The sequence below is a fragment of the Tamandua tetradactyla genome, chromosome 6 (genome assembly GCF_023851605.1).
Source record: "Tamandua tetradactyla isolate mTamTet1 chromosome 6, mTamTet1.pri, whole genome shotgun sequence".
NCBI classification, from domain to species: domain Eukaryota; kingdom Metazoa; phylum Chordata; class Mammalia; order Pilosa; family Myrmecophagidae; genus Tamandua; species Tamandua tetradactyla.
Window position 1 is genome coordinate 87,128,855 of NC_135332.1, and position 24,023 is coordinate 87,152,877.

The 24,023-nt window shown below is 36.8% G+C and overlaps 1 protein-coding gene across 7 annotated transcripts in view; it reads left to right on the plus strand.

Moving 5' to 3' along the window:
• The window catches only part of TRAPPC9 (trafficking protein particle complex subunit 9), an 889,500-nt gene that overhangs the window by 37,587 nt on the left and 827,890 nt on the right, over positions 1–24,023 (plus strand). For 4 of the 7 annotated variants that reach the window (XM_077166715.1, XM_077166716.1, XM_077166713.1 and 1 more), the window contains exon 5: positions 741–767. The exons of the other annotated variants lie outside the window; for them this stretch is intronic. In XM_077166715.1, the coding sequence (XP_077022830.1) occupies positions 741–767 (27 nt within the window). The remainder of the gene's footprint in view (positions 1–740; positions 768–24,023) is intronic. 7 annotated transcript variants of the gene reach the window in all.

Below are 24,023 nucleotides of genomic sequence, written 5' to 3' on the forward strand. Positions count from 1 at the left end.
CTCTCCCTGCAAGGCTCAGTGCAGGCGACCATTTTATTTCACTTAACTGTGCTATTGGGAAGCATATTTTTGAATCTTGTTTAGAAATGATCATGGCCAGTGATAAATATGACTCTTGAAAGCAGTTCTACTTAGGGTATGTTTTACTGTGATGGGCAATTGCGTTTTACAGAGAAAGCTAATTGGATCTCATTGATTTTGGATAGTTTAGCAAATCATCAAGGTTTTTAAAAAGCTTCTTAATAATAATGAAATTAATTATTTTGTATTTTAAACAGCTACCTACAAAGCTACCTTCTAAAAGTTGGAAATCCTTAGTTTGATGAAGTACACCAATTTTAGGGGGTTATTGATATGTTTCAGCATAACTTTTGGTATTCCCCGCCATTCCAGGGGGGCAATATATGTTTGAAGAAATAAATTAATATTCCTTTATCATTTGACTTATTTGATGAAAATAGGAAATTCTAATGCTTACTTAAGAAGATTTGAGGAGCAAGAGCTTAGAAAGTGAGAAGTGAAAGAGGTAGGAGACATTTCATTTAGGATACAAGTAATGGTAGCTTTTTTCTTCTAAAGCAAAAAGGCACTGAATTTATATTGTTATTCAGAATTGCTTTTCTGAATAAGAGTGTTTCAGATTTTTCAAGGCCATCTGAATTTTGCAATGTGATTTACTAGTATCTTTAAAAGTAGCTTTGTTTTCCAAATAAAAGACCATGATCTGTTCTTTCTTCCAGGGGCACAAGAAGTTCTCATTGATCCAGGTACCTGATCTATGTGCTCAGTTTCTTTTCTTTTTCTTGTGGTGGTTGTTTTTTTTAAGTGCTTGTTTTATGGTGGTGTGAATGATTGGTTAAAATTTCTGGATTTATGATCTTTGGGACATTCTGATTTAAATAACTTTAAATCAGAACAATTAAAAACATGATTATTATTTGGTGCTTGTTTGGTGGGATGCTGTTGCTTTATGTTATATGTGGAAGAGGAACTTCCTTCCTCTAGCATGGTTAAGTGAATGGTTTGAAAGGTGTGGCTTTGATTCTTTGAATGCATTGAGCATGCTTCTCCAGGTAATTTTGAATTCATTCATAGTAATGACTTTGTTTTGATTTTATGGTTTATGCTCCTCTCAATGTGAATTTGGCTTCTGTACTCTATTTTGTATGTGTTCTTAACAGGGAAAGAAATTTTGCATTTTTTTACCGAGGTGGGTTTTCTTTTCCCTTCTTTAATACCTTCTGTACTTAATAATTAGCAAAAATCCCTTTTATCACAGTGCTTAAGTATTTTTTGACATGGTCTCTTATTTTCTGGATTAATCAGAAGCAATGACAAAGGGTAAATAATTTTAAAATGAAAAACTTCATTTGAAGAATGAAAATCTGAATAGTTGTGCTTACACAAGCTCTGAAACCAACACATGTACTTTTATCTCATTGGTATCCTAACTTAAACAAAGCTGCTTCCATTTGCAGATTTTTGTTTTAATATTTGTATTGAATTCTTTCTCTAGCCTGATGACTAAGTTTCTAGATACAGTTTGTGGAAAGCATAGAGAAAGGAAAGTAAATGCTTTGTTTTGTTTTTAGGAGACCTGAGTTTAAAAAAGAACTTGAGGGCTCCATTGAGGAACAGTATAGGCTTTATGTTACTGAGACATCAAACAATCCCCTTGGCCTACACTGACGAACCCTTAAGTAGGTGTTTGATGTATTGATATTTGACCAAAAGAAGTTATTGAGCTCTAATCTGGTTAGTTATACCTTATAAAGAGTACTGATTTCAGTGTGTTCATCACCTGACTTAACTGAAGAAATTAAATACCTATAACAATTGAAGTAGCTTGGAGCCATAAGAAAAGTTTATTTCTGATTTTCAGAATAAGGTTGTATAATGATGAAATTGAGTGAAGAGTATTGTGAGTAAATATAAGCATGATATTGTGGGTCTTTGTCATGCAGGGATCCAGCTATAGAGGGTAAAATCAGCAGGAAGACACAAAGGAACCAGCATTTGGTGTTTGTTGGGATCCTCTGTAATGGCCCAGATTAGCAAAAAAATGGATTTGATCTCTATTTAACCAAGGGAGAGCAAGTAAAGATAATTGAAATTCTCCTCCTACCCCCCATTCCCCATTCCTGGCGCTGGAATTCACCTGTTTTCCTGCCTCTGTTCATTCAGGCTTTGGTACTGGCTGACCCCTTTGTTCTGCCCTTACCAAGGTCTTATCTGGCTGCCCCATTCGTCTAGCCTATATTGTTGACACCTCTTTCCAACATGAAAAAGTTAGAATGGGCACAGCCCAAATACCCATAAGGATTGGAAGAAGCATCAAAGGAAAAGGAGAAGTTATGACAGAGAAGATAGGATTTAACAAATGAATATGACTGATGAATCATTATATTGATACTTCTTTTAGCCTCCAGTGTCTTGGAACAGGTAGGAGCAAAAACCTGAAATTGTGGAACTGTATCCCACACCAAACTTTGAAATCTGTTCTATAACTACTTGTTACAATGTTCTTTGAAATTATTGCTTTTTTTTTTGTATATTTCTGTGTTTCACAGTAAAAAATGTTAAAAAAAACATTTTATATGTTTGTCAAGTGTTAGTCCCTTTTTCCCTGATATTAGTCCCTTGCAAATATGTTGGCAGTATACGTGCTGATAGGGAATCATTTCATATTTCCTAGGAGCAGTATGATTTGATTCTACTTAGTCCCTAAGTCTGAATAGCTACCCTTCTTTTATGGATTATAAACTTGTTCAGCTCTGTAGAAAAGCCATCCACGTGAAGCTACTGCAAAATTGACTGGCTTTTATTTTATTTTTGAGTTGTAAATGGATGTGTATTTGAAGTAGACTACTTGAGAAAGTTTTTTCTTCCTGGTTTTCCCACAACTATTTCCAAAGCCAGAAAGAAAAGAATTTGGGGTTCTTTGTGTGTTGGCTTCATTGCTTATTTTAAGCAATTTAAGCTTATTTAAGCTAGGCCTCTGAGTCCTTGATCAGTTCTTTAAATTTAATGCTTGTTGGTGTCAAATTCTTTTTCTTATAATTTCTGAACATTTTATGTACATTGAGCAACTATCCCAAGTAAAAAGATCTTTTGGCCAATTTCAGTTAACTCAAATTTGCTTTTTCCATTTTCATATTGAGAAGAGTTTCTTTTTCCTATAATGAAAATGAGCAATTAAAAAAAATCATTTTTTTTGAACAGCTTTAATGAGCTATAATTCACATAGGATACAACTCACCCATTTAAAGTGGGCATTTCAGTGTTTTTTTGGGTATTCACAGAGTTATGTAGTCATCACCACACTCTGTTTTGAAACATTTTCATCAACCCAGCAAGAACACCCCTCCTTCGATGACCGAGCTCGTTAGCGGTCACTTTCCGTATGCCCATACCTAGGCAACCACTAATCTATTTTAAGTCTCTATGGTTTTGCCTATTCTGGACATTTTGTGTAAATAGAATCATATAATATGTGATCTTTTGTGACTGCTTTTTTTTTTTTTTTTTTTTTTTAACATTTTCGTGATTCATCCATGTTGTAATCCCTCATTTCTCTTTCTCTGGGGGAGGTGTATACACACACACACACACACATATATATATATATATATATATATATATATATATATGTGTCATTTTAACGTGTTCATTCAGTGGCATTAATTACATTTACAGTGCTGTTTACACTGTACATTGTACTGTATTTACTATCAGTATGTACCGTGAATATGCTCCATTACCAAAACTTTTTTTTATCACTTCAAGCAGAAACTCTTTGTCCATTAAGTAGTAACTTTTCATCCTGCCTTCCCCTTGCCCCTCGCCTTTAGTAACCTCTAATCTACTTTCTTTCTCTTTATGTTTGTTTATTCTAGGTATTTTATATATGCAGTATCATACAATATTTGTCCTTTTGTGTCTCGCTTCTTTCACTTAGCATAGTGTTTTCAAGGTTCTTTCATGTTGGGGCTTGTATCAGGACTTCATTCCTTTTGATGACTGAATAATATTCCATTGTATGGATATATCTCATTTTGTTTATCCATTTACCTTGTTTATCTATGCATTCCAAATGTCCAAATGATAGACATTTGGATTGTTTCCATTTGTTGACTATTATGAATAATGGTGTTGTGTGATTTGTGTGAACTTTTTTGTGTTTTCAGGTCTCTTGGTATATACCTAGGAGTGGAATTTTTGGGTCATGTGATAACCCCATGTTCAACTTTTTGTGGATCTGCCATATTGCCTTCCACAGCAGCTGTACCATTTAACATTCCCACCAGCAGTGTATGAGTTCCCATTTCTCCACATCTTCATCAACACTTACTGTTATGTTTTTTTATTTTAGCCATTTTAGTGGGTGTCTGGTGGTATCTCATTGTCATTTTGATTTGAATTTCCCTAATGGTTAATGACATTGCACATCTTTTCATGTCCTTATTGGCCATTTCTTTATCTTTGAAGAAATGTCAGTTCAGGTCCTTTGCTTAGTTTTTAGTTGAATTGCTTGCTTTTTTATTATTAAGTTGTAAGAATTATTTTTATATTTTATATGCAGGTCCTGTTTTGCCAGAGCTGCTAACACAAATGCCACAAACTGGTTTTGGCTTAACAATGGAAATTTATTAGCTTATGGTTTTTTTGAGACTGAAATCCAAAAAAGGATTTGGATTGCTTTCTCCCCCAAGACTGTAGTGCTCTGTTTGGCTGCTGGCATTTCTTGGGGTTCCCTGGTTTTTATTGTTGCCTCCCATCATATGGCAAAGTCCTCTCCTTTCTCGATTCTGTGACTTTCAGGTTCTCTCAGTAAACCCTCCTGTAATCCTGGTAAAGGCCAACTCTGCTTCAGTTTGCCACACCCAACTAAAAATTGCACCTTCGAAAGGTCCTGTTTATAAATGGGTTCACACCCACAGGAACAAATTAAGAACATGCTTTTGCAAGGGGTATATTACTCAATCTGTCACAAGTCTCTTATCAGATATATGATTTGCAAAAATATTCTCCTATTCTGTGAGTTTTCTTTTCACTTTCATAATCATGTCCTTTGAAGCACAGAAATTTTAAATTTTGATGACATTCAACTTATCTGTTTTCCTTGTTGCTTCTACTTTTGGATTCAGATCTGAGATCTAAGGTGTTTTTATAGAAACCTTACATATAACGTCTTTTTTTCATTGCATAGTTGTATATTCATCATCATGATCATTTCTTAGAACATTTGCATCAATTCAGAAAAAGAAATAAAAATAAAACAAAAAAAATTCATACATACCATGCCCCTTACCCCTCCCTTTCATTGATCACTAGCATTTCAATCTACTAAATTTATTTTAACATTTGTTCCCCCTAGTATTTATTTATTTTTAATCCATATGTTTTACTCCTCTGTCCATAAGGTAGATAAAAAGAAGCATCAGACACAAGGTTTTCACAGTCACACAGTCACATTGCAAGAGCTATATCATTGTACAATCATCTTCAAGAAACATGGCTACTCAAATACAGCTCTACATTTTCAGATAGTTCCCTCCAGCCTCTCCATTGCGCCTTAACTAAAAAGGTGATATCTATATAATGCATAAGAATAACCTCCAGGATAACCTCTCGACTCTGTTTGGAATTTCTCAGCCATTGACACTTTATTTTGTCTCAGTTCGCTCTTCCCCCTTTTAGTCAAGAAGGTTTTCCCAATCCCTTGATGCCGAGTCTCAGCTCATTCCAGGATTTCTGTCCCACGCTGCCAGGAAGGTCCACACCCCTGGGAGTCATGCCCCATGTGGAGAGGGGGAGGGCAATGAGTTTGCTTGTCATGTTGGCTGAGAGAGTGAGAGGCCACATCTGAGCAACAAAAGAGGTTTTCTTGGGGGTGACTTTTAGGCCTAATTTTAAGTGGTCTTAGCCGTCCTTTGAGGAGTTAAGTTTCATATGAACAACCCCCAAGATTGAGGGCTCAGCCTATTGCTTTGGTTGTCCCCACTGCTTGTGAGTATATCAAAGAATTCTTCACTTGGGGAAGTTGAATTTTTCCCCCTTTCTCACCATTCCCCCAAGGGGACTTTTCAAATACTTTATTCACTGTTCGAATCCTGGGATTTATTGAGACATCACTCTGGACAAACCTACAAAATCTCATGCCCTATTCAAGTTTCCATGTACTTATGGTGTTCAGTTAAGCTGTCCATGTAAGTTATATTAGGAAATACACTAGTCAAAATACAAATTTTGTTACCAAATAAACATTTTTTGCTTTAGTCTCACACATAAGTTAAAGTTTTAACATATTAATTACCACCTATTTTCAACACCCTGCAGTATTGACATTCCTTTGTTCTTCCTCATGCAAAACATTTTTAAATTTGTACATTTAGTCACTATCATTATATACTCTATGCATTCTTAGATTATACCTTCTCAGTCTACATATAAAGTCTTTTGATCCTCATGTCAATTCTAAGAAATAAGTACCATTGATATCCCTAGCCTAAAGATGAGGAAACTGAGATGTAGAGAATTTCACAGACTTGTTCGAGGTTGTGGCTAGTAAATGATAATGTGGAGATTCACACCCACGAAACCGTCATCAGCGGTGTCTGCCCTCCTACCCAATCATACTGTATTCCCTTCCATAGGAAACCATTTATTAAAGACTCAGAATTTTTTACTTGCTATCTTGCCAGGTTTTTCCTCCTTTATTCACTTTGAGAGCTCAGTACTGGTTTATTTTAGGTCTAATGAAGGTGGAAGCTGTGCTACCAGTTAATCTCTGATTACTTACCCTGCAGTAATGAATGTTGTTTGTTGGTTGATAATGTTCATCACACTCAAAGTCAAGTCATGCTACAGAATATCAAAGAAAGTATTTGATTGATTTCATTTTGGTAACTGATGAGACAAAAACCCCAGTGTAGAAGTAGATTATAATCCTGCCACGATAGGATTGTTATCTTTCTTTTATTTCATTTGTTTCCTCACTGTGTCTAGACTAGTCCTTCCTGACCAGCACATTAGTTAGAACATGGTGCTGAGTTCCAGATTGTCATGAGGGGTAAAGACAGAATTTTGATAATGGTAGCCATTGTTCATTTCACAGGGTAAAAAGATAACACTGAAATGCCTCTCAGATTTATTATTTTAAAACATCTAGAATTTTCAGAGTTCTGTAAACCATATGAAAGCATTTTCAGTAATTTTAGATCTATCTTAGACATATTTTGGTTACATAGCAGAGTAAATTCATTCATTAGTCTTGACAAGAGAAATGCACTATGTATTATTTGTCTCAATTAAAATATTCTGCATTGGTCACAGTAATTAGTGCCTATGAGTAAACATAAATGTTTGCATTTATATGCCACATTGAGGCAGACTTCCTATATATATTTACATCTATTTTTCAGAATATTTTCAGCTTTTGAACTGTGTTCTAACTTTAGGATTCTATTTAAAAAATCATCACTATGTCTAGTGCAGTTTGGACTGAGTTTATTCTATTTTATGCCCAGAATTTCAGTGTTTCCGACATAAAAATTTCTTCTCATTATACTGAGTGAGTGTCAGAATTACAGAAACTGTGATTTCTGGGCCTTTTCCTCTCCCTCTCTTTGAAGTTGGTTATCCAATGTGATTTTCCTTTAATTTCTTGAGTTTTCCTTATTGAATTAGAATTTATGAAAATAAATTTGTTTTAATGTAAATTTCCTTAGAAACTTGTTGTGTTTGTGCTTTTAAGTTTCCAACTTATGAAAAGTTAAATGTACTCTTGTTTGTAAATAGTTATTTTTCATTAGATATTTATCTCTTTATAATTATTTTAATTAGTTCCAAGGAGTCACCTAAAAAAAATCTTAATTTTTCCTTTATTGCAAAAGTTGTGTTCGTGGGAGAGAATTTAAAAAGTAAACAGAATAGCTTTCTCCGCCGGCCCGCCGCGCGGCGCCCACGCCCCGCAGCAGCCGACCCGCCCGCCCTCCTTCTCCCCTCTCTTTCTCCGCCGGCCCGCCGCGCAGCGCCCACGCCCCGCAGCAGCCGACCCGCCCGCCCTCCTTCTCCCCTCTCTTTCTCTGCCGGCCCGCCGCGCAGCAGCCGACCCGCCCGCCCTCCTTCTCCCCCCTCCTCCCCCTCCTGCTCCGGCCGCTCTCCAACCACCACGGTGCCCTCTTCCCCCGCCTTCACCGGCTCCTCCACCACCAGCCTCTACAGCCTTGCCGCCCTCACCTTTCCTCCTCCAGAACAGCTACTGGGGGAGTGGAGATAATACAGAGCAGCTCCCGGAGCCACGAGGGAGAGCAAAGGGACGGCGTACCCCATCCTGGAACGGCTGACTATCTGGGAGAACGAGCTCCGGTGAGATCACCAAGGGGCACGGGCTTTCCTGGGTGGGACGGCAAGCGACTGGAGTCCCTCCCTTCCACCTTCCCAGGCCAGCTGGTAGAATTGGACAGGCGGTCCCCTTAGGCCGCGGCGGCTGGTGCCCCCACCACACGAGGCCCCCCGGAACAACTGAGATAGTTGGGTCGGAAACCCCCAGACTGCGGAGAACAGTGACCGGGGGATCCCTTCCAAACACGTGACTCCCCCGTCGGCTGGGAATAGTGCACTCTCCTGGGCTGCGACAGCTGGCGCCCTCCCGCCACGCTTGGTGCCCCGGGCCGACTAGCTAATTCGGCCGGACGCTCTCCCGTGCTGCAGCGGCCGGCGACCCTCCCCGCATTCGGAACCCCAGGCCGGCTGGCATTCTTCCAAGACGCTTCGGCTGCCGAACCTCCCCTACGGCGAGAATTTTCCAGAGTTAAAGGACCCACAGCAACTTTCACTGGTGGAACCCGTAGACAAACGTGTGCCACGAGCGCCACCTACTGGGCAGGATAAGAAAAACAGAACCCAGAGATTGCACAGAAAAATCTTTCAACCTGTGGGGTCGAACACCCAGGGAAATCTGACTAATGCCCAGACGCCAGCAGAAGATAACGGATCACGCTCAGAAAATTGAACATATGGCCCAGTCAAACGAAGAAACCAATAGTTCAAATGAGATACAGGAGCTGAAACAACTAATGCTGAATATACGAACAGAAATGGAAAACCTCTTCAAAAACGAAATCGATAAATTGAGGGAGGACATGAAGAAGACATGGGCTGAACATAAAGAAGAAATAGAAAAACTGAAAAAACAAATCACAGAACTTATGGAAGTGAAAGATAAAGTAGAAAAGATGGAAAAAACAATGGATACCTACAACGACAGATTTAAAGAAACAGAAGATAGAATTAGTGATTTGAAGGATGAAACATCTGAATTCCAAAAAGAAACAGAAACTATCCGGAAAAGAATGGAAAAATTTGAACAAGGTATCAGGGAACTCAAGGACAATGTGAACCGTACAAATATACGTGTAGTGGGTATCCCAGAAGAAGAAGAGAAGGGAAAAGGAGGAGAAAAACTAATGGAAGAAATTATCTCTGAAAATTTCCCAACTCTTATGAAAGACCTAAAATTACAGATCCAAGAAGTGCAGCGCACCCCAAAGAGATTAGGCACAAATAGGCGTTCCCCAAGACACTTACTAGTTAGAATGTCAGAGGTCAAAGAGAAAAAGAGGATCTTGAAAGCAGCGAGAGAAAAACAATCCGTCACATACAAGGGAAACCCAATAAGACTATGTGTAGATTTCTCAGCAGAAACCATGGAAGCTAGAAGACAGTGGGATGATATATTTAAGTTACTAAAAGAGAAAAACTGCCAGCCAAGACTCCTATATCCAGCAAAATTGTCCTTCAAAAATGAGGGAGAAATTAAAACATTCTCAGACAAAAAGTCACTAAGAGAATTTGTGACCAAGAGACCAGCTCTGCAAGAAATACTAAAGGAAGCACTAGAGTCAGAACCGAAAAGACAGAAGAGAGAGACATGGAGAAAAGTGTAGAAAGAAGGAAAGTCAGATATGATATATATAATACAAAAGGCAAAATGGTAGAGGAAAATATTATTCAAACAGTAATAACTCTAAATGTCAATGGACTGAATTCCCCCAATTAAAAGACATAGACTGGCAGAATGGATTAAAAAACAGGATCCTTCTATATGCTGTCTACAGGAAACACATCTTAGACCCAAAGATAAATATAGGTTGAAAGTGAAAGGTTGGGAAAAGATATTTCATGCAAATAACAACCAGAAAAGAGCAGGAGTGGCTATACTAATATCCAACAAGTTAGACTTCAAATGTAAAACAGTTAAAAGAGAAAAAGAAGGACACTATATACTATAAAAAGGAACAATTAAGCAAGAAGACATAACAATCATAAATATTTACGTACCGAACCAGAATGCCCCAAAATACGTGAGGAATACACTGCAAACACTGAAAAGGGAAATAGACACATATACCATAATAGTTGGAGACTTCAATTCACCACTCTCATCAATGGACAGAACATCTACACAGAGGATCAATAAAGAAATAGAGAACCTGAATATTACTATAAATGAGCTTGACTTAACAGACATTTATAGGACATTACATCCCACAACAGCAGGATACACCTTTTTTTCAAGTGCTCATGGATCATTCTCAAAGATAGACCATATGCTGGGTCACAAAGCAAGTCTTAACAAATTTAAAAATATTGAAATCATACACAACACTTTCTCGGATCATAAAGGAATGAAGTTGGAAATCAATAATAGGCGGAGTGCCAGAAAATTCATAAATACATGGAGGCTCAACAACACACTCTTAAACAACAAGTGGGTCAAAGAAGAAATTGCAAGAGAAATTAGTAAATACCTAGAGGCAAATGAAAATGAAGACACAACATATCAAAACTTATGGGACGCAGCAAAGGCAGTGCTAAGAGGGAAATTTATTGCCCTAAATGCCTTTATCAGAAAAGAAGAAAAGGCAAAAATGCAGGAATTAACTGTACACTTGGAAGAACTGGAGAAAGAACAGCAAACTAACCCCAAAGCAAACAAAAGGAAAGAAATAACAAAGATTAGAGCAGAAATAAATGAAATTGAAAACATGAAAACAATAGAGAAAATCAATAAGACCAGAAGTTGGTTCTATGAGAAAATCAACAAGATTGATGGGCCCTTAGCAAGATTGACAAAAAGAAGAAGAGAGAGGATGCAAATAAATAAGATTAGAAATGAAAGAGGAGACATAACTACTGACCTCACAGAAATAAAGGAGGTAATAACAGGATACTATGAACAACTTTATGCTAATAAATACAACAATTTAGAAGAAATGGACAGGTTCCTGGAAAGACATGAACAACCAACTTTGACTCAAGAAGAAATAGACGACCTCAACAAACCAATCACAAGTAAAGAGATTGAATTAGTTATTCAAAAGCTCCCTAAAAAGAAAAGTCCAGGGCGGGCCGCGGTGGCTCAGCGGGCAAGAGTGCTTGCCTGCCGTGCCGGAGGACCCCGGTTCGATTCCCGGCCCCAGCCCATGTAAAAAAAAAACAAGCAAACAAACAAAATATAATAAAAAAACAAGAAAATGTTTAAAAATGTTTCCCTTTCTTCCTTCCTTCCATCCTTCCTTCTTTCTCTGTCTTTCCTTCCCTTCCTCCCTCTTAAAAAAAAAAAAAAAAAAAAAGAAAAGTCCAGGACCAGACGGCTTCACATGTGAATTCTATCAAACATTCCAGAAAGAATTAGTACCTACTCTCCTCAAACTGTTCAACATAATCGAAGTGGAGGGAAAACTACCTAATTCATTCTATGAAGCCAACATCACCCTCATACCAAAACCAGGCAATGATATTACAAAAAAAGAAAACTACAGACCAATCTCTCTAATGAATACAGATGCAAAAATCCTCAATAAAATTCTAGCAAATCGTATCCAACAACACATTAAAAGAATTATACATCATGACCAAGTAGGATTCATCCCAGGTATGCAAGGATGGTTCAACATAAGAAAATCAATTAATGTAATACACCATATCAACAAATCAAAGCAGAAAAATCACATGATCATCTCAATTGATGCAGAGAAGGCATTTGACAAGATTCAACATCCTTTCCTGTTGAAAACACTTCAAAAGATAGGAATACAAGGGAACTTCCTTAAAATGATAGAGGGAATATATGAAAAACCCACAGCTAATATCATCCTCAATGGGGAAAAATTGAAAACTTTCCCCCTAAGATCAGGAACAAGACAAGGATGTCCACTATCACCACTATTATTCAACATTGTGTTGGAAGTTCTAGCCAGAGCAATTAGACAAGAAAAAGAAATACAAGGCATCAAAATTGGAAAGGAAGAAGTAAAACTATCACTGTTTGCAGACGATATGATACTATATGTAGAAAACCCAGAAAAATCCACAACAAAATTACTAGAGCTAATAAATGAGTACAGCAAAGTAGCAGGCTACAAGATCAACATTCAAAAATCTGTAACTTTTCTATACACTAGTAATGAACAAGCGGAGGCGGAAATCAAGAAACGAATCCCATTTATAATCGCAACTAAAAGAATAAAATACCTAGGAATAAATTTAACCAAAGAGACAAAAAACCTATATAAAGAAAACTACAAAAAACTGTTAAAAGAAATCACAGAAGACCTAAATAGATGGAAGGGCATACCGTGTTCATGGATTGGAAGACTAAATATAGTCAAGATGTCAATCCTACCTAAATTGATTTACAGATTCAATGCAATACCAATCAAAATCCCAACAACTTATTTTTCAGAAATAGAAAAACCAATAAGCAAATTTATCTGGAAGGGCAGGGTGCCCCGAATTGCTAAAAACATCTTGAGGAAAAAAAACGAAGCTGGAGGTCTCGCGCTGCCGGACTTTAAGGCATATTATGAAGCCACAGTGGTCAAAACAGCATGGTATTGGCATAAAGATAGATATATCGACCAATGGAATCGAATAGAGTGCTCAGATATAGACCCTCTCATCTATGGACATTTGATCTTTGATAAGGGAGTCAAGCCAACTCACCTGGGACAGAACAGTCTCTTCAATAAATGGTGCCTAGAGAGCTGGATATCCATATGCAAAAGAATGAAAGAAGACCCATCTCTCACACCCTATACAAAAGTTAACTCAAAATGGATCAAAGATCTAAACATTAGGTCTAAGACCATAAAACAGTTAGAGGAAAATGTTGGGAGATATCTTATGGATCTTCCAACTGGAGGCAGTTTTATGGACCTTAAACCTAAAGCAAGAGCACTGAAGAAGGAAATAAATAAATGGGAGTTCCTCAAAATTAAACACTTTTGTGCATCAAAGAACTTCATCAAGAAAGTAGAAAGACAGCCTACACAATGGGAGACAATATTTGGAAACGACATATCAGATAAAGGTCTAGTATCCAGAATTTATAAAGAGATTGTTCAACTCAACAACAAAAAGACAGCCAACCCAATTATAAAATGGGAAAAAGACTTGAACAGACACCTACCAGAAGAAGAAATACGGATGGCCAAGAGGCACATGAAGAGATGCTCAATGTCCCTGGCCATTAGAGAAATGCAAATCAAAACCACAATGAGATATCATCTCACACCCACCAGAATGGCCATTATCAACAAAACAGAAAATGACAAGTGCTGGAGAGGATGCGGAGAAAGAGGCACACTTATCCACTGTTGGTGGGAATGTCAAAGGGTGCAACCACTGTGGAAGGCAGTTTGGCAGTTCCTCAAAAAGCTGAATATAGAATTGCCATACGACCCAGCAATACCATTGCTAGGTATCTACTCAAAGGACTTAAGGGCAAAGACACAAACGGACATTTGCACACCAATGTTTATAGCAGCGTTATTTACCATTGCAAAGAGATGGAAACAGCCAAAATCTCCATCAACAGAAGAGTGGCTAAACAAACTGTGGTATATACATACGATGGAATATTATGCAGCTTTAAGACAAGATAAACTTATGAAGCATGTAATAACATGGATGGACCTAGAGAATATTATGCTGAGTGAATCTAGCCAAAAACTAAAGGACAAATACTGTATGGTCCCACTGATGTGAACGGACATTCGAGAATAAACTTGAAATATGTCATTGGTAACAGAGTTCAGCAGGAGTTAGAAACAGGGTAAGACAATGGGTAATTGAAGCTGAAGGGATACAGACTGTGCAACAGGACTAGATACAAAAACTCAAAAATGGACAGCACAATAATACGTAATTGTAAAGTAATCATGTTAAAATACTGAATGAAGCTGCATCTGAGCTATAAGGTTTTTTTTTGTTTTTGTTTGCTTGTTGGTTTGTTTGTTGTTGTTGTTTTTTACTATTATTACTACTTTTATTTCTTTTCTTTATATTAACATTTTATATCTTTTTCTGTTGTGTTGCTAGTTCCTCTAAACCGATGCAAACGTACTAAGAAACAATGATCATGCATCTATGTGATGATGTTAAGAATTACTGAGTGCATATGTAGAATGGTATGATTTCTAAATGTTGTGTTAATTTCTTTTTTTTTTCTTTCTGTTAATAAAAAAAAAAAAAAAAACAAAAAACTTAAAAAAAAAAAAAGTAAACAGAATAAATGAAAAATTATCCATAGTGACTACACCTAGAGAGAAGTTGTGTTAAGTTTTGAAATTGGGAAGTGTGAATCCTCCAACTTTGTTCTACTTTTTCAAGATTGTTTGGGTCCTTTGAATTTCCATATGAGTTTTAGGATCAGCTTATCAGTTTCTGCAAAGAACCCAGCTGAGATATTTTTAGGAATACATTGAATCTGTTTATCACTTTGGGGAGTACTGCCATCTTAATAATAAGTCTTCTGATTCATGAACGTGATATGTCTTTCCATTTATTTAAGTCTTTAATTTTTTTCAACAATATTTTTTAGTTTTTAGGGTATCATTGTGTTCTTTTATTAGATTTATTTTTCTACTGCCATTGTAAATGGAATTGTCTTAATTTCGTTTTCATATTGTTCTTTACAAATGTATAGAAATACAATTATTTTTGTGCATTGATCTTGTATCCTGCAACCTTGTAACTTGTTTATTAGTTCCTACAGTTTTTTTGGTGATTCTTTAGGAGTTTCTATACGCAAGATTATGTTATCTGAATATCAAAATAATTTTACTTCTTCCTTTGTAATCTGGATGCATTTTGTTTCTTTTTTCCCCCCTCTTAACCACCCTGGATAGTACTGTCAGTACAGTGTTGACTAGAAGTGATGAGAAAGGACATGCTTGTCCTATTGCTGATCTTAGGGGAAAGCATTTAGTCTTTCGCCATTAAGTATGATGCTAGCTGTGGGTTGTTTGTAGGTGTCCTTTATCAGGGAGAGAACACTCCCTTCTATTCCTAAGTTTTTTTTTTATCATGAAGGAGTATTGAATTTTGTCAGATGCTTTTTTTCATGTCTGTTAAGATGATCATGTGCTTTTTTCCTTTATTCTATTGACATGGTATATTAGATTAATTGATTTTTGGATGTTAAAACATCCTTGCATTCCTAGAATTTCTATCTCTGTATTCATAAGTGATATTAGTCTATAGTTTTATTTTGTTATGATATCTTTATCTGGTTTTTCTTTCTATTGTCCTCATAGATTAAGTTGGACAGTGTTCCCTTCTCTTTTGTTTTTTGGAAGAGCTTGCGAAGGATTGATCTTAATTCTTCTTTAAACATTTGATAGAATTCACCAATTAGGCCATCTGGTTCTAGGGTTTTCTTTGTGGGAAATTTTTTTAAAACTTTTTTTTATTGTATAATATATACACAAAGCAGAGAAAGAAAAAAGTCATAGTTTTCAGAGCACTCCAACAGTAATTACAAGACAGAGCCCAGAGTTTGTCATGTCCTATCATACCATTCTCTCAGATTTTTCCTTCTAGCTGCTCCAGAATGTAGAAGGCTTAGAAGAAATAAATATTTTTTTATCATCACAATCGACTTTTTTTTCTTTTTTGTGAAAAATAAAATATATACAAAAAAGCAATAGATTTCAAAGCCCAGTACAACAACTAGTTGTAGAACATATGTCAGAGTTTGGTATGGGTTACAATTCCACAAGTTTAGGTTTTTACTTCTAGCTGCTCTAAGATACTAGAGACTAAAAGAAATAAAATGATATTTCTTTAATGATTCAGCCATCGTATTCGTTTGTTAAACCTACCTTCTCTGTATAACTCCACCATCACCTTTGATCTTTCTATCCCACTCTTTAGGGGTATTTGGGCTATGGCCATTCTAACTTTTTCATGTTGGAGGGGGCTGTCAGTAATATGGGGCAGGGAGTTGGAATTAGCTGATGTCCTGGAGAGACTGGACCCTCTAGATTTCAGGACTTTTCTGGTCCAGGTACCCATCTGGAGGTTAAAGATTTCTGGAAAGTTACTCTAGTGCATGGAACCTATGTAGAATCTTATATATTGCCCTAGGTGTTCTTTAGGACTTGCTGGAATGGGTTTTGGTTGAGGTTTGGCAAATTATGATAAGTAGCAATGTCTAACTGAACCTTGCATAAGAGCAACCTCCAGAGTAGCTTCTTGACACTATTTGAACTCTCTCTGCCACTGATGCTTTATTAATTACACTTCTTTTCCTCCTTCGGTCAGGATCAAATTGTTGATCCCACGGTGCCAGGGCCAGACTCATTCCTGGGAGTCATCTACCACACTGATAGGGATACTTTCACCCCTGGATGTCGTGTCCCACATAGTGGGGAGGGCAGTGATTTCACTTACAGAGTTGGGCTTAGAGAGAGTGAGGCCACATCTGAGCAACAAAAGAGGTCCTCCAGAAGTAACTCTTAGGCATGCCTATAGGTAGGCTAAGCTTCTCTACTACCTACATAAGCTTCACAAGAGTAAGCCTCAAGATCAAGGGCTTGGCCTATTGATTTGGGTGTCCCTAACGTTTAACACAGTATCAGGACTCCCTGATGGTAAAGTTTAATAGTTACATATTTTTTCTCCCATCCTCAAGGGACTTTGCCAATACTTTTTGATTATTTGCTTAATATATTCCAGGATGTATCCAGGCATTTCATTAAGCTATATGGGATTGAAGGCCCTCACTCTTATTCTGGGCTCCCTGTTCTTTGTGGGAAAATTTTTAATGATTGCTCTTTACTTATTACAGGTCTATTCAGATGTTCTGTGTTTTCTGGTATTGGTTTTGGTAGTTTGTTTCTTTCTAGGATTTGTTCATTTCATTTAGGTTGTCTAATTTATTGCTTTACAGTGGTTCATAGTAGTCCCTTATAATCATTTTTGTATCTGTAAAGGCTGTGATAATCACCTCTTTCAGTCCTGATTTTATGAATTTGAGTCTTCTTTCTTTTCTTCTTGGCCAGTCTTGCTAAAGATTTGTCAATTTTGTTGATCTTTTCAAAGAATTGACTTCTGTTTACATAGATGCTCTGTTGTTTTTCTATTTTTGGTTAAATTTCTTTCTCCTCTTACTTTCAGTATTTCCTTCCTTCTGTTTGCTTTGAATTAGTTTGCTCTTTATCTAATTTCTTCAGGTAGAAGGTTAATTTTTTTTTTAAGGTTAGGTTTTTGATTTGAGATCTTTTTTTAAAAAATTCAGTATACATTTTTCCCTAAGTTCTAATTCTGCTACATTTCATAAGTTTTGGTATGTTCTCGTTTGGTTTTCATTCAGCTCAAAGTATTTTCTAATTTTCTTTGTGATTTCTCCTTTAATTCATTGGTTATTTAGGTTTGTATTATTTAATTTCCAGATATTTGTGAAATTTTCAAGTTTCCTTCTGTTGATTTGTAATGCAATGTGTTATGGTCAGAAAGCGTACTTTGTATGATTGAAATTTGTTTACGTTTATGAAGACTTGTTTTATGACCTACCACGTGGCCCATTTGAATAATTTTCTACGTGTGCTGGAGAAGAATGTATATTCTGCTGTTGTTGGCCAAGTAATCTGTTAGGTCTAGTTGGTTTTTAGTGTCCTTATTTTGTTTCTGTAGGATTTTTGTCATGTTTCTGCCTTTTTTCAGCTTGTTTAAAAGCCATAGCTCTTTCAGTAGTTCTTTCCATGGTCAGTTTTTCTTTAATTCTTTTTATGATTTATCTCCAGGGTCATTCCAGTATTTTTGCTTTCTTGGAAAAAAAATCAGACCTTATAGTAGACTTGGTTCTTTAATAAGGTTCTGGCAGCTGTCATTAAACGCAAAGGGTGGCTTGACGCTGACATTCCTTTTCTCGTGATGTCCTGATGGTGCCTTTCTAATGACAGACATACTGCTGTGGTGCTCTAGTTGTACCCTCGTTGCAGGTCTCTTTGCCCTCCTTTTTGCAATAGGATAGTGTTCTAGTTGCTAGCTGCCAGAGTGCAACACACCAGAGACAGATTGGCTTTAATTTGTTTAGTTAACATATAGTTCTTCAGAGGAAAGGCAGCAAACTTTCAATTGGGGTTCTTTCTTCTGTGGGAAGGCACAGGGTGATCTCTGCTCACCTTCTCTCCAGGCCTCTGGGTTCCAACATCTTTCCCTGGGGTGGTTCCTTTCTGCATCTCCAAAGTCCTGGGCTGAGCTGTGAGTGCGGAGATGAGCTATGCTGAGCTGCTTGGGCTGTGCTACGTTGAGCTCTCTCATTTAAGCACCAGCCAATTAAATCAAACATCATTCATTGCAGCAGGCATGCCTCCTAGTCGGCTGCAGATGTAATGAGCAACAGATGAGGTTCACATGCCATTGGCTCATGTCCGCAGCAACAGAACTAGCCACTTTCACCTAGATGAGTTGACACCTGAACCTGACTACCACAGATAGCATATATAAGGGATCTAGGCTAGTGCTGGACTGTCAGCACTTACTAGAATTATTTCCACACTGGCACTTGCCTTATCTGAGATTTTGTTGTTCTTTTCTCTTTGTGGTTATGCCTCTCTCTTTTCTGCCTTATTAGTCTTTGCTATATGCTTCTTATTTCTGCTTAATACTACCTCTGTGTCTGCTTGAGTTTCTAGTTTTGTGCCTTCTATAGAACATAATAGGAATTCAGTTACTGTGTCTTGAATGAATGATTAAATGATTGATGAGTTTATACATGAGAACCTTCGTGATGTGATCTTTTTCAACCCTTTTTTCCTTTACTTCATAATTATGTCCTTTTTTTTTCCTTTCCTTTAGCCTAGGTTTTAGCCTACCTATGGCATTGATTTTCCTGTTTGTAGACTAAAGGTGTGGGTCTCAATGATTCCTGGTATCACCTGGTCATGACATTTGTTACATGTGGACTGTCAAAACTTTACAGATGTCAAGAAAGATCAAATTGATTGCATACAACTATTTTTAGAGCTTGTTATTTTGTTATTGAGGGAAACGAAATCAGTCTCAAACATACCTCTTTTGAGCTGTGTTCTTGTGACCTTCATACAGATGATGTTGTTTTGTGTTGGCACTTATGGATTCCCCCCTGTGTCTCAGTTTTGGGCCAAAGTTAATCATCACATGAGCCCACATTACCAGTGGTGCCCTTGCTTCAAAGGATGGAGGCAGCATTTACTCCTGCTCTGTGGGATGCTCCAGCATTTCAGTCTTGTCCTGCTAGGACTAGGTGAGGTATCTTATGAAGAATGAAGCACACACCTCATTCCAACACCAAGTTATTCTTCCTTTCCTTTCTCCAAGGGAAAAAAAGAGTAAAAATCAGTATATAAAGAATAACTTGTTATGGCTATGAGAAAAATAGGACTGCCTTGATTAAATATTGTTTCTTCTAGAAGTAAATGTATTGTACCTCTGAGAAACATGCAAAGCCTGATAATACAGTGGTTAAGAACACAGGTCCAAGATTGACTCTGACTCAGGAGTAGCCAGCTCTGTTGTTATCTTGAGAACTAGTAGGAGTAATTAACCTGTCTCAGATCTTGTTTCCTTACTTGCAAAAATGGAGTACACTAAGAGTCTTTCCCTTATGGAGTTGCTTTGGGTTGTAAATGAGAATTTGTGTGGAAGTCCTAGGCTTGGGTCCTGATTCCCTGTAGGTATGAAATAATGTAGCTTTTGTGTTATTGCATTATAACCTCCTATGTAAACTCTCATTGCATCAAAGGTATAACTTGAGGCTTGGAAATGGAATTATTTCTCAGTTCTGTAAGTACTCAAGGAATTGTGTTGTTGGGTCTTCCTGATTTGAATCTATTCTTTAAAAGATATATATTTTCAGTCTTCTTTTTTCAACCATGCCCTTTTCTTTTCTTTCTTTTTTGATAACTGTGTTTTTAAAACATTTTGTGTTGTAAAATATAACAATATATACAAAGCAAAGAAATAAAAAGCGATACTTTTCAAAACACACTTCAATAAGTAGTAGCAGAACAGATCCCAGAGGTTGTCATGGGCTACTATTTTGCCATCTCAGATTTTTTAAATTTATTTTTTATATTTTTATTTATTTATTTATTTTTTTATTAACGGAAAGAAAGAAAAAAAAGAAATTAACACAACATTTAGAAATCATACCGTTCTACATATGCACTCAGCAATTCTTAACATCATCACATAGATGCATGATCATCGTCTCTTACTACATTTGCATCGGTTTAGAGGAACTAGCAACACAACAGAAAAAGATATAAAATATTAATATAGAGAAAAGAAATAAAAGTAGTAATAATAGTAAAAAAAAACCCTATAGCTCAGATGCAGCTTCATTCAGTGTTTTAACATGATTACTTTACAATTAGGTATTATTGTGCTGTCCATTTTTGAGTTTTTGTATCTAGTCCTGTTGCACAGTCTGTATCCCTTCCGCTCCAATTATCCATTATCTTACCCTGTTTCTAACTCCTGCTGGACTCTGTTACCAATGACATATTTCAAGTTTATTCTCAAATGTCCGTTCACATCAGTGGGACCATACAGTATTTGTCCTTTAGTTTTTGGCTGGACTCAGCATAATATTCTCTAGGTCCATCCATGTTATTACATGCTTCATAAGTTTATCTTGTCTTAAAGCTGCATAATATTCCATCGTATGTATATACCACAGTTTATTTAGCAATTCTTCTGTTGATGGAGATTTTGGCTGTTTCCATCTCTTTGCAAATTGTAAATAACGCTGCTATAAACATTGGTGTGCAAATGTCCGTTTGTGTCTTTACCCTTAAGTCCTTTGAGTAGATACCTAGCAATGGTATTGCTGGGTCATATGGCAATTCTATATTCAGCTTTTTGAGGAACTGCCAAACTGCCTTCCACAGTGGTTGCACCCTTTGACATTCCCACCAACAGTGGATAAGTGTGCCTCTTTCTCCGCATCCTCTCCAGCACTTGTCATTTTCTGTTTTGTTGATAATGGCCATTCTGGTGGGTGTGAGATGATATCTCATTGTGGTTTTGATTTGCATTTCTCTAATGGCCAGGGACATTAGCATCTCTTCATGTGCCTCTTGGCCATCCGTATTTCCTCTTCTGAGAGGTGTCTGTTCAAGTCTTTTTCCCATTTTGTAATTGGGTTGGCTGTCTTTTTGTTGTTGAGTTGAACAATCTCTTTATATATTCTGGATACTAGACCTTTATCTGATATGTCTTTTCCAAATATTATCTCCCATTGTGTAGGCTGTCTTTCTACTTTCTTGATGAAGTTCTTTGATGCACAAAAGTGTTTAATTTTGAGGAGTTCCCATTTATTTATTTCCTTCTTCAGTGCTCTTGCTTTAGGTTTAAGGTCCATAAAACCATCTCCAGTTGTAAGATTCATAAGATATCTCCCTACATTTTCCTCTAACTTTTTATGGTCTTAGACCTAATGTTTAGATCTTTGATCCATTTTGAGTTAACTTTTGTATAAGGTGTGAGATGCGGGTCTTCTTTCATTCTTTTACATATGGATATCCAGTTCTCTAGGCACCATTTATTGAAGAGACTGTTCTGTCCCAGGTGAGTTGGCTTGACTGCCTTATCAAAGATCAAATGTCCATAGATGAGAGGGTCTATATCTGAGCACTCTATTCGATTCCATTGGTCGATATATCTATCTTTATGCCAATACCATGCTGTTTTGACCACTGTGGCTTCATAATATGCCTTAAAGTCGGGCATCGCTAGACCTCCAGCTTCGTTTTTTTTCCTCGAGATGTTTTTAGCAATTCGGGGCACCCTGCCCTTCCAGATAAATTTGCTTATTGGTTTTTCTAATTCTGAAAAATAAGTCGTTGGGATTTTGATTGGTATTGCATTGAATCTGTAGATCAGTTTAGGTAGGATTGACATCTTAATTATATTTAGTCTTCCAATCCATGAACACGGTATGCCCTTCCATCTATTTAGGTCTTCTGTGATTTCTTTTAGCAGTTTTTTGTAGTTTTCTTTATATAGGTTTTTTGTCTCTTTAGTTAAATTTATTCCTAGGTATTTTATTCTTTTAGTTGCGATTGTAAATGGGATTCGTTTCTTGATTTCCCCCTCAGCTTGTTCATTACTAGTGTATAGAAAAGTTACAGATTTTTGAATGTTGATCTTGTAGCCTGCTACTTTGCTGTACTCATTTATTAGCTCTAGTAGTTTTGGTGTGGATTTTTCCGGGTTTTCGACGTATAGTATCATATTGTCTGCAAACAGTGATAGTTTTACTTCTTCCTTTCCAGTTTTGATGCCTTGTATTTCTTTTTCTTGTCTAATTGCTTTAGCTAGAACCTCCAACACAATGTTGAATAATAGTGGTGATAGTGGGCATCCTTGTCTTGTTCCTGAATTTAGGGGGAAAGTTTTCAATTTTTCCCCATTGAGGATGATATTAGCTGTGGGTTTTTCATATATTCCCTCTATCATTTTAAGGAAGTTCCCTTGTATTCCTATCTTTTGAAGTGTTTTCAACAGGAAAGGATGTTGAATCTTGTCAAATGCCTTCTCTGCATCAATTGAGATGATCATGTGATTTTTCTGCTTTGATTTGTTGATGTGGTGTATTACATTAATTGATTTTCTTATGTTGAACCATCCTTGCATACCTGGGATGAATCCTACTTGGTCATGATGTATAATTCTTTTAATGTGTTGTTGGATACGATTTGCTAGAATTTTATTGAGGATTTTTGCATCTATATTCATTAGAGAGATTGGTCTGTAGTTTTCTTTTTTTGTAATATCTCTGCCTGGTTTTGGTATGAGGGTGATGTTGGCTTCATAGAATGAATTAGGTAGTTTTACCTCCACTTCGATTATTTTGAAGAGTTTGAGGAGAGTTGGTACTAATTCTTTCTGGAATGTTTGATAGAATTCACATATGAAGCCATCTGGTCCTGGACTTTTCTTTTTAGGGAGCTTTTGAATGACTGATTCAATCTCTTTACTTGTGATTGGTTTGTTGAGGTCATCTATTTCTTCTTGAGTCAAAGTTGGTTGTTCATGTCTTTCCAGGAACCCGTCCATTTCATCTAAATTGTTGTATTTATTAGCGTAAAGTTGTTCATAGTATCCTGTTATTACCTCCTTTATTTCTGTGAGGTCAGTAGTTATGTCACCTCTTCCATGTCTGATCTTATTTATTTGCATCGTCTCTCTTCTTCTTTTTGTCAATCTTGCTAAGGGCCCATCAATCTTATTGATTTTTTCATAGAACCAACTTCTGGTCTTATTGATTTTCTCTATTGTTTTCATGTTTTCAATTTCATTTATTTCTGCTCTAATCTTTGTTATTTTTTTCCTTTTGCTTGCTTTGGGATTAGTTTGCTGTTCTTTCTCCAGTTCTTCCAAGTGGACAGTTAATTCCTGCATTTTTGCCTTTTCTTCTTTTCTGATGAAGGCATTTAGGGCAATAAATTTCCCTCTTAGCAGTGCCTGTGCTGCGTCCCATAAGTTTTGATATGTTGTGTTTTCATTTTCATTCACCTCTAGGTATTTACTAATTTCTCTTGCAATTTCTTCTTTGACCCACTTGTTGTTTAAGAGAGTGTTGTTGAGCCTCCATGTATTTGTGAATTTTCTGGCAGTCTGCCTATTATTGATTTCCAACTTCATTCCTTTATGATCCGAGTAAGTGTTGTGTATGATTTCAA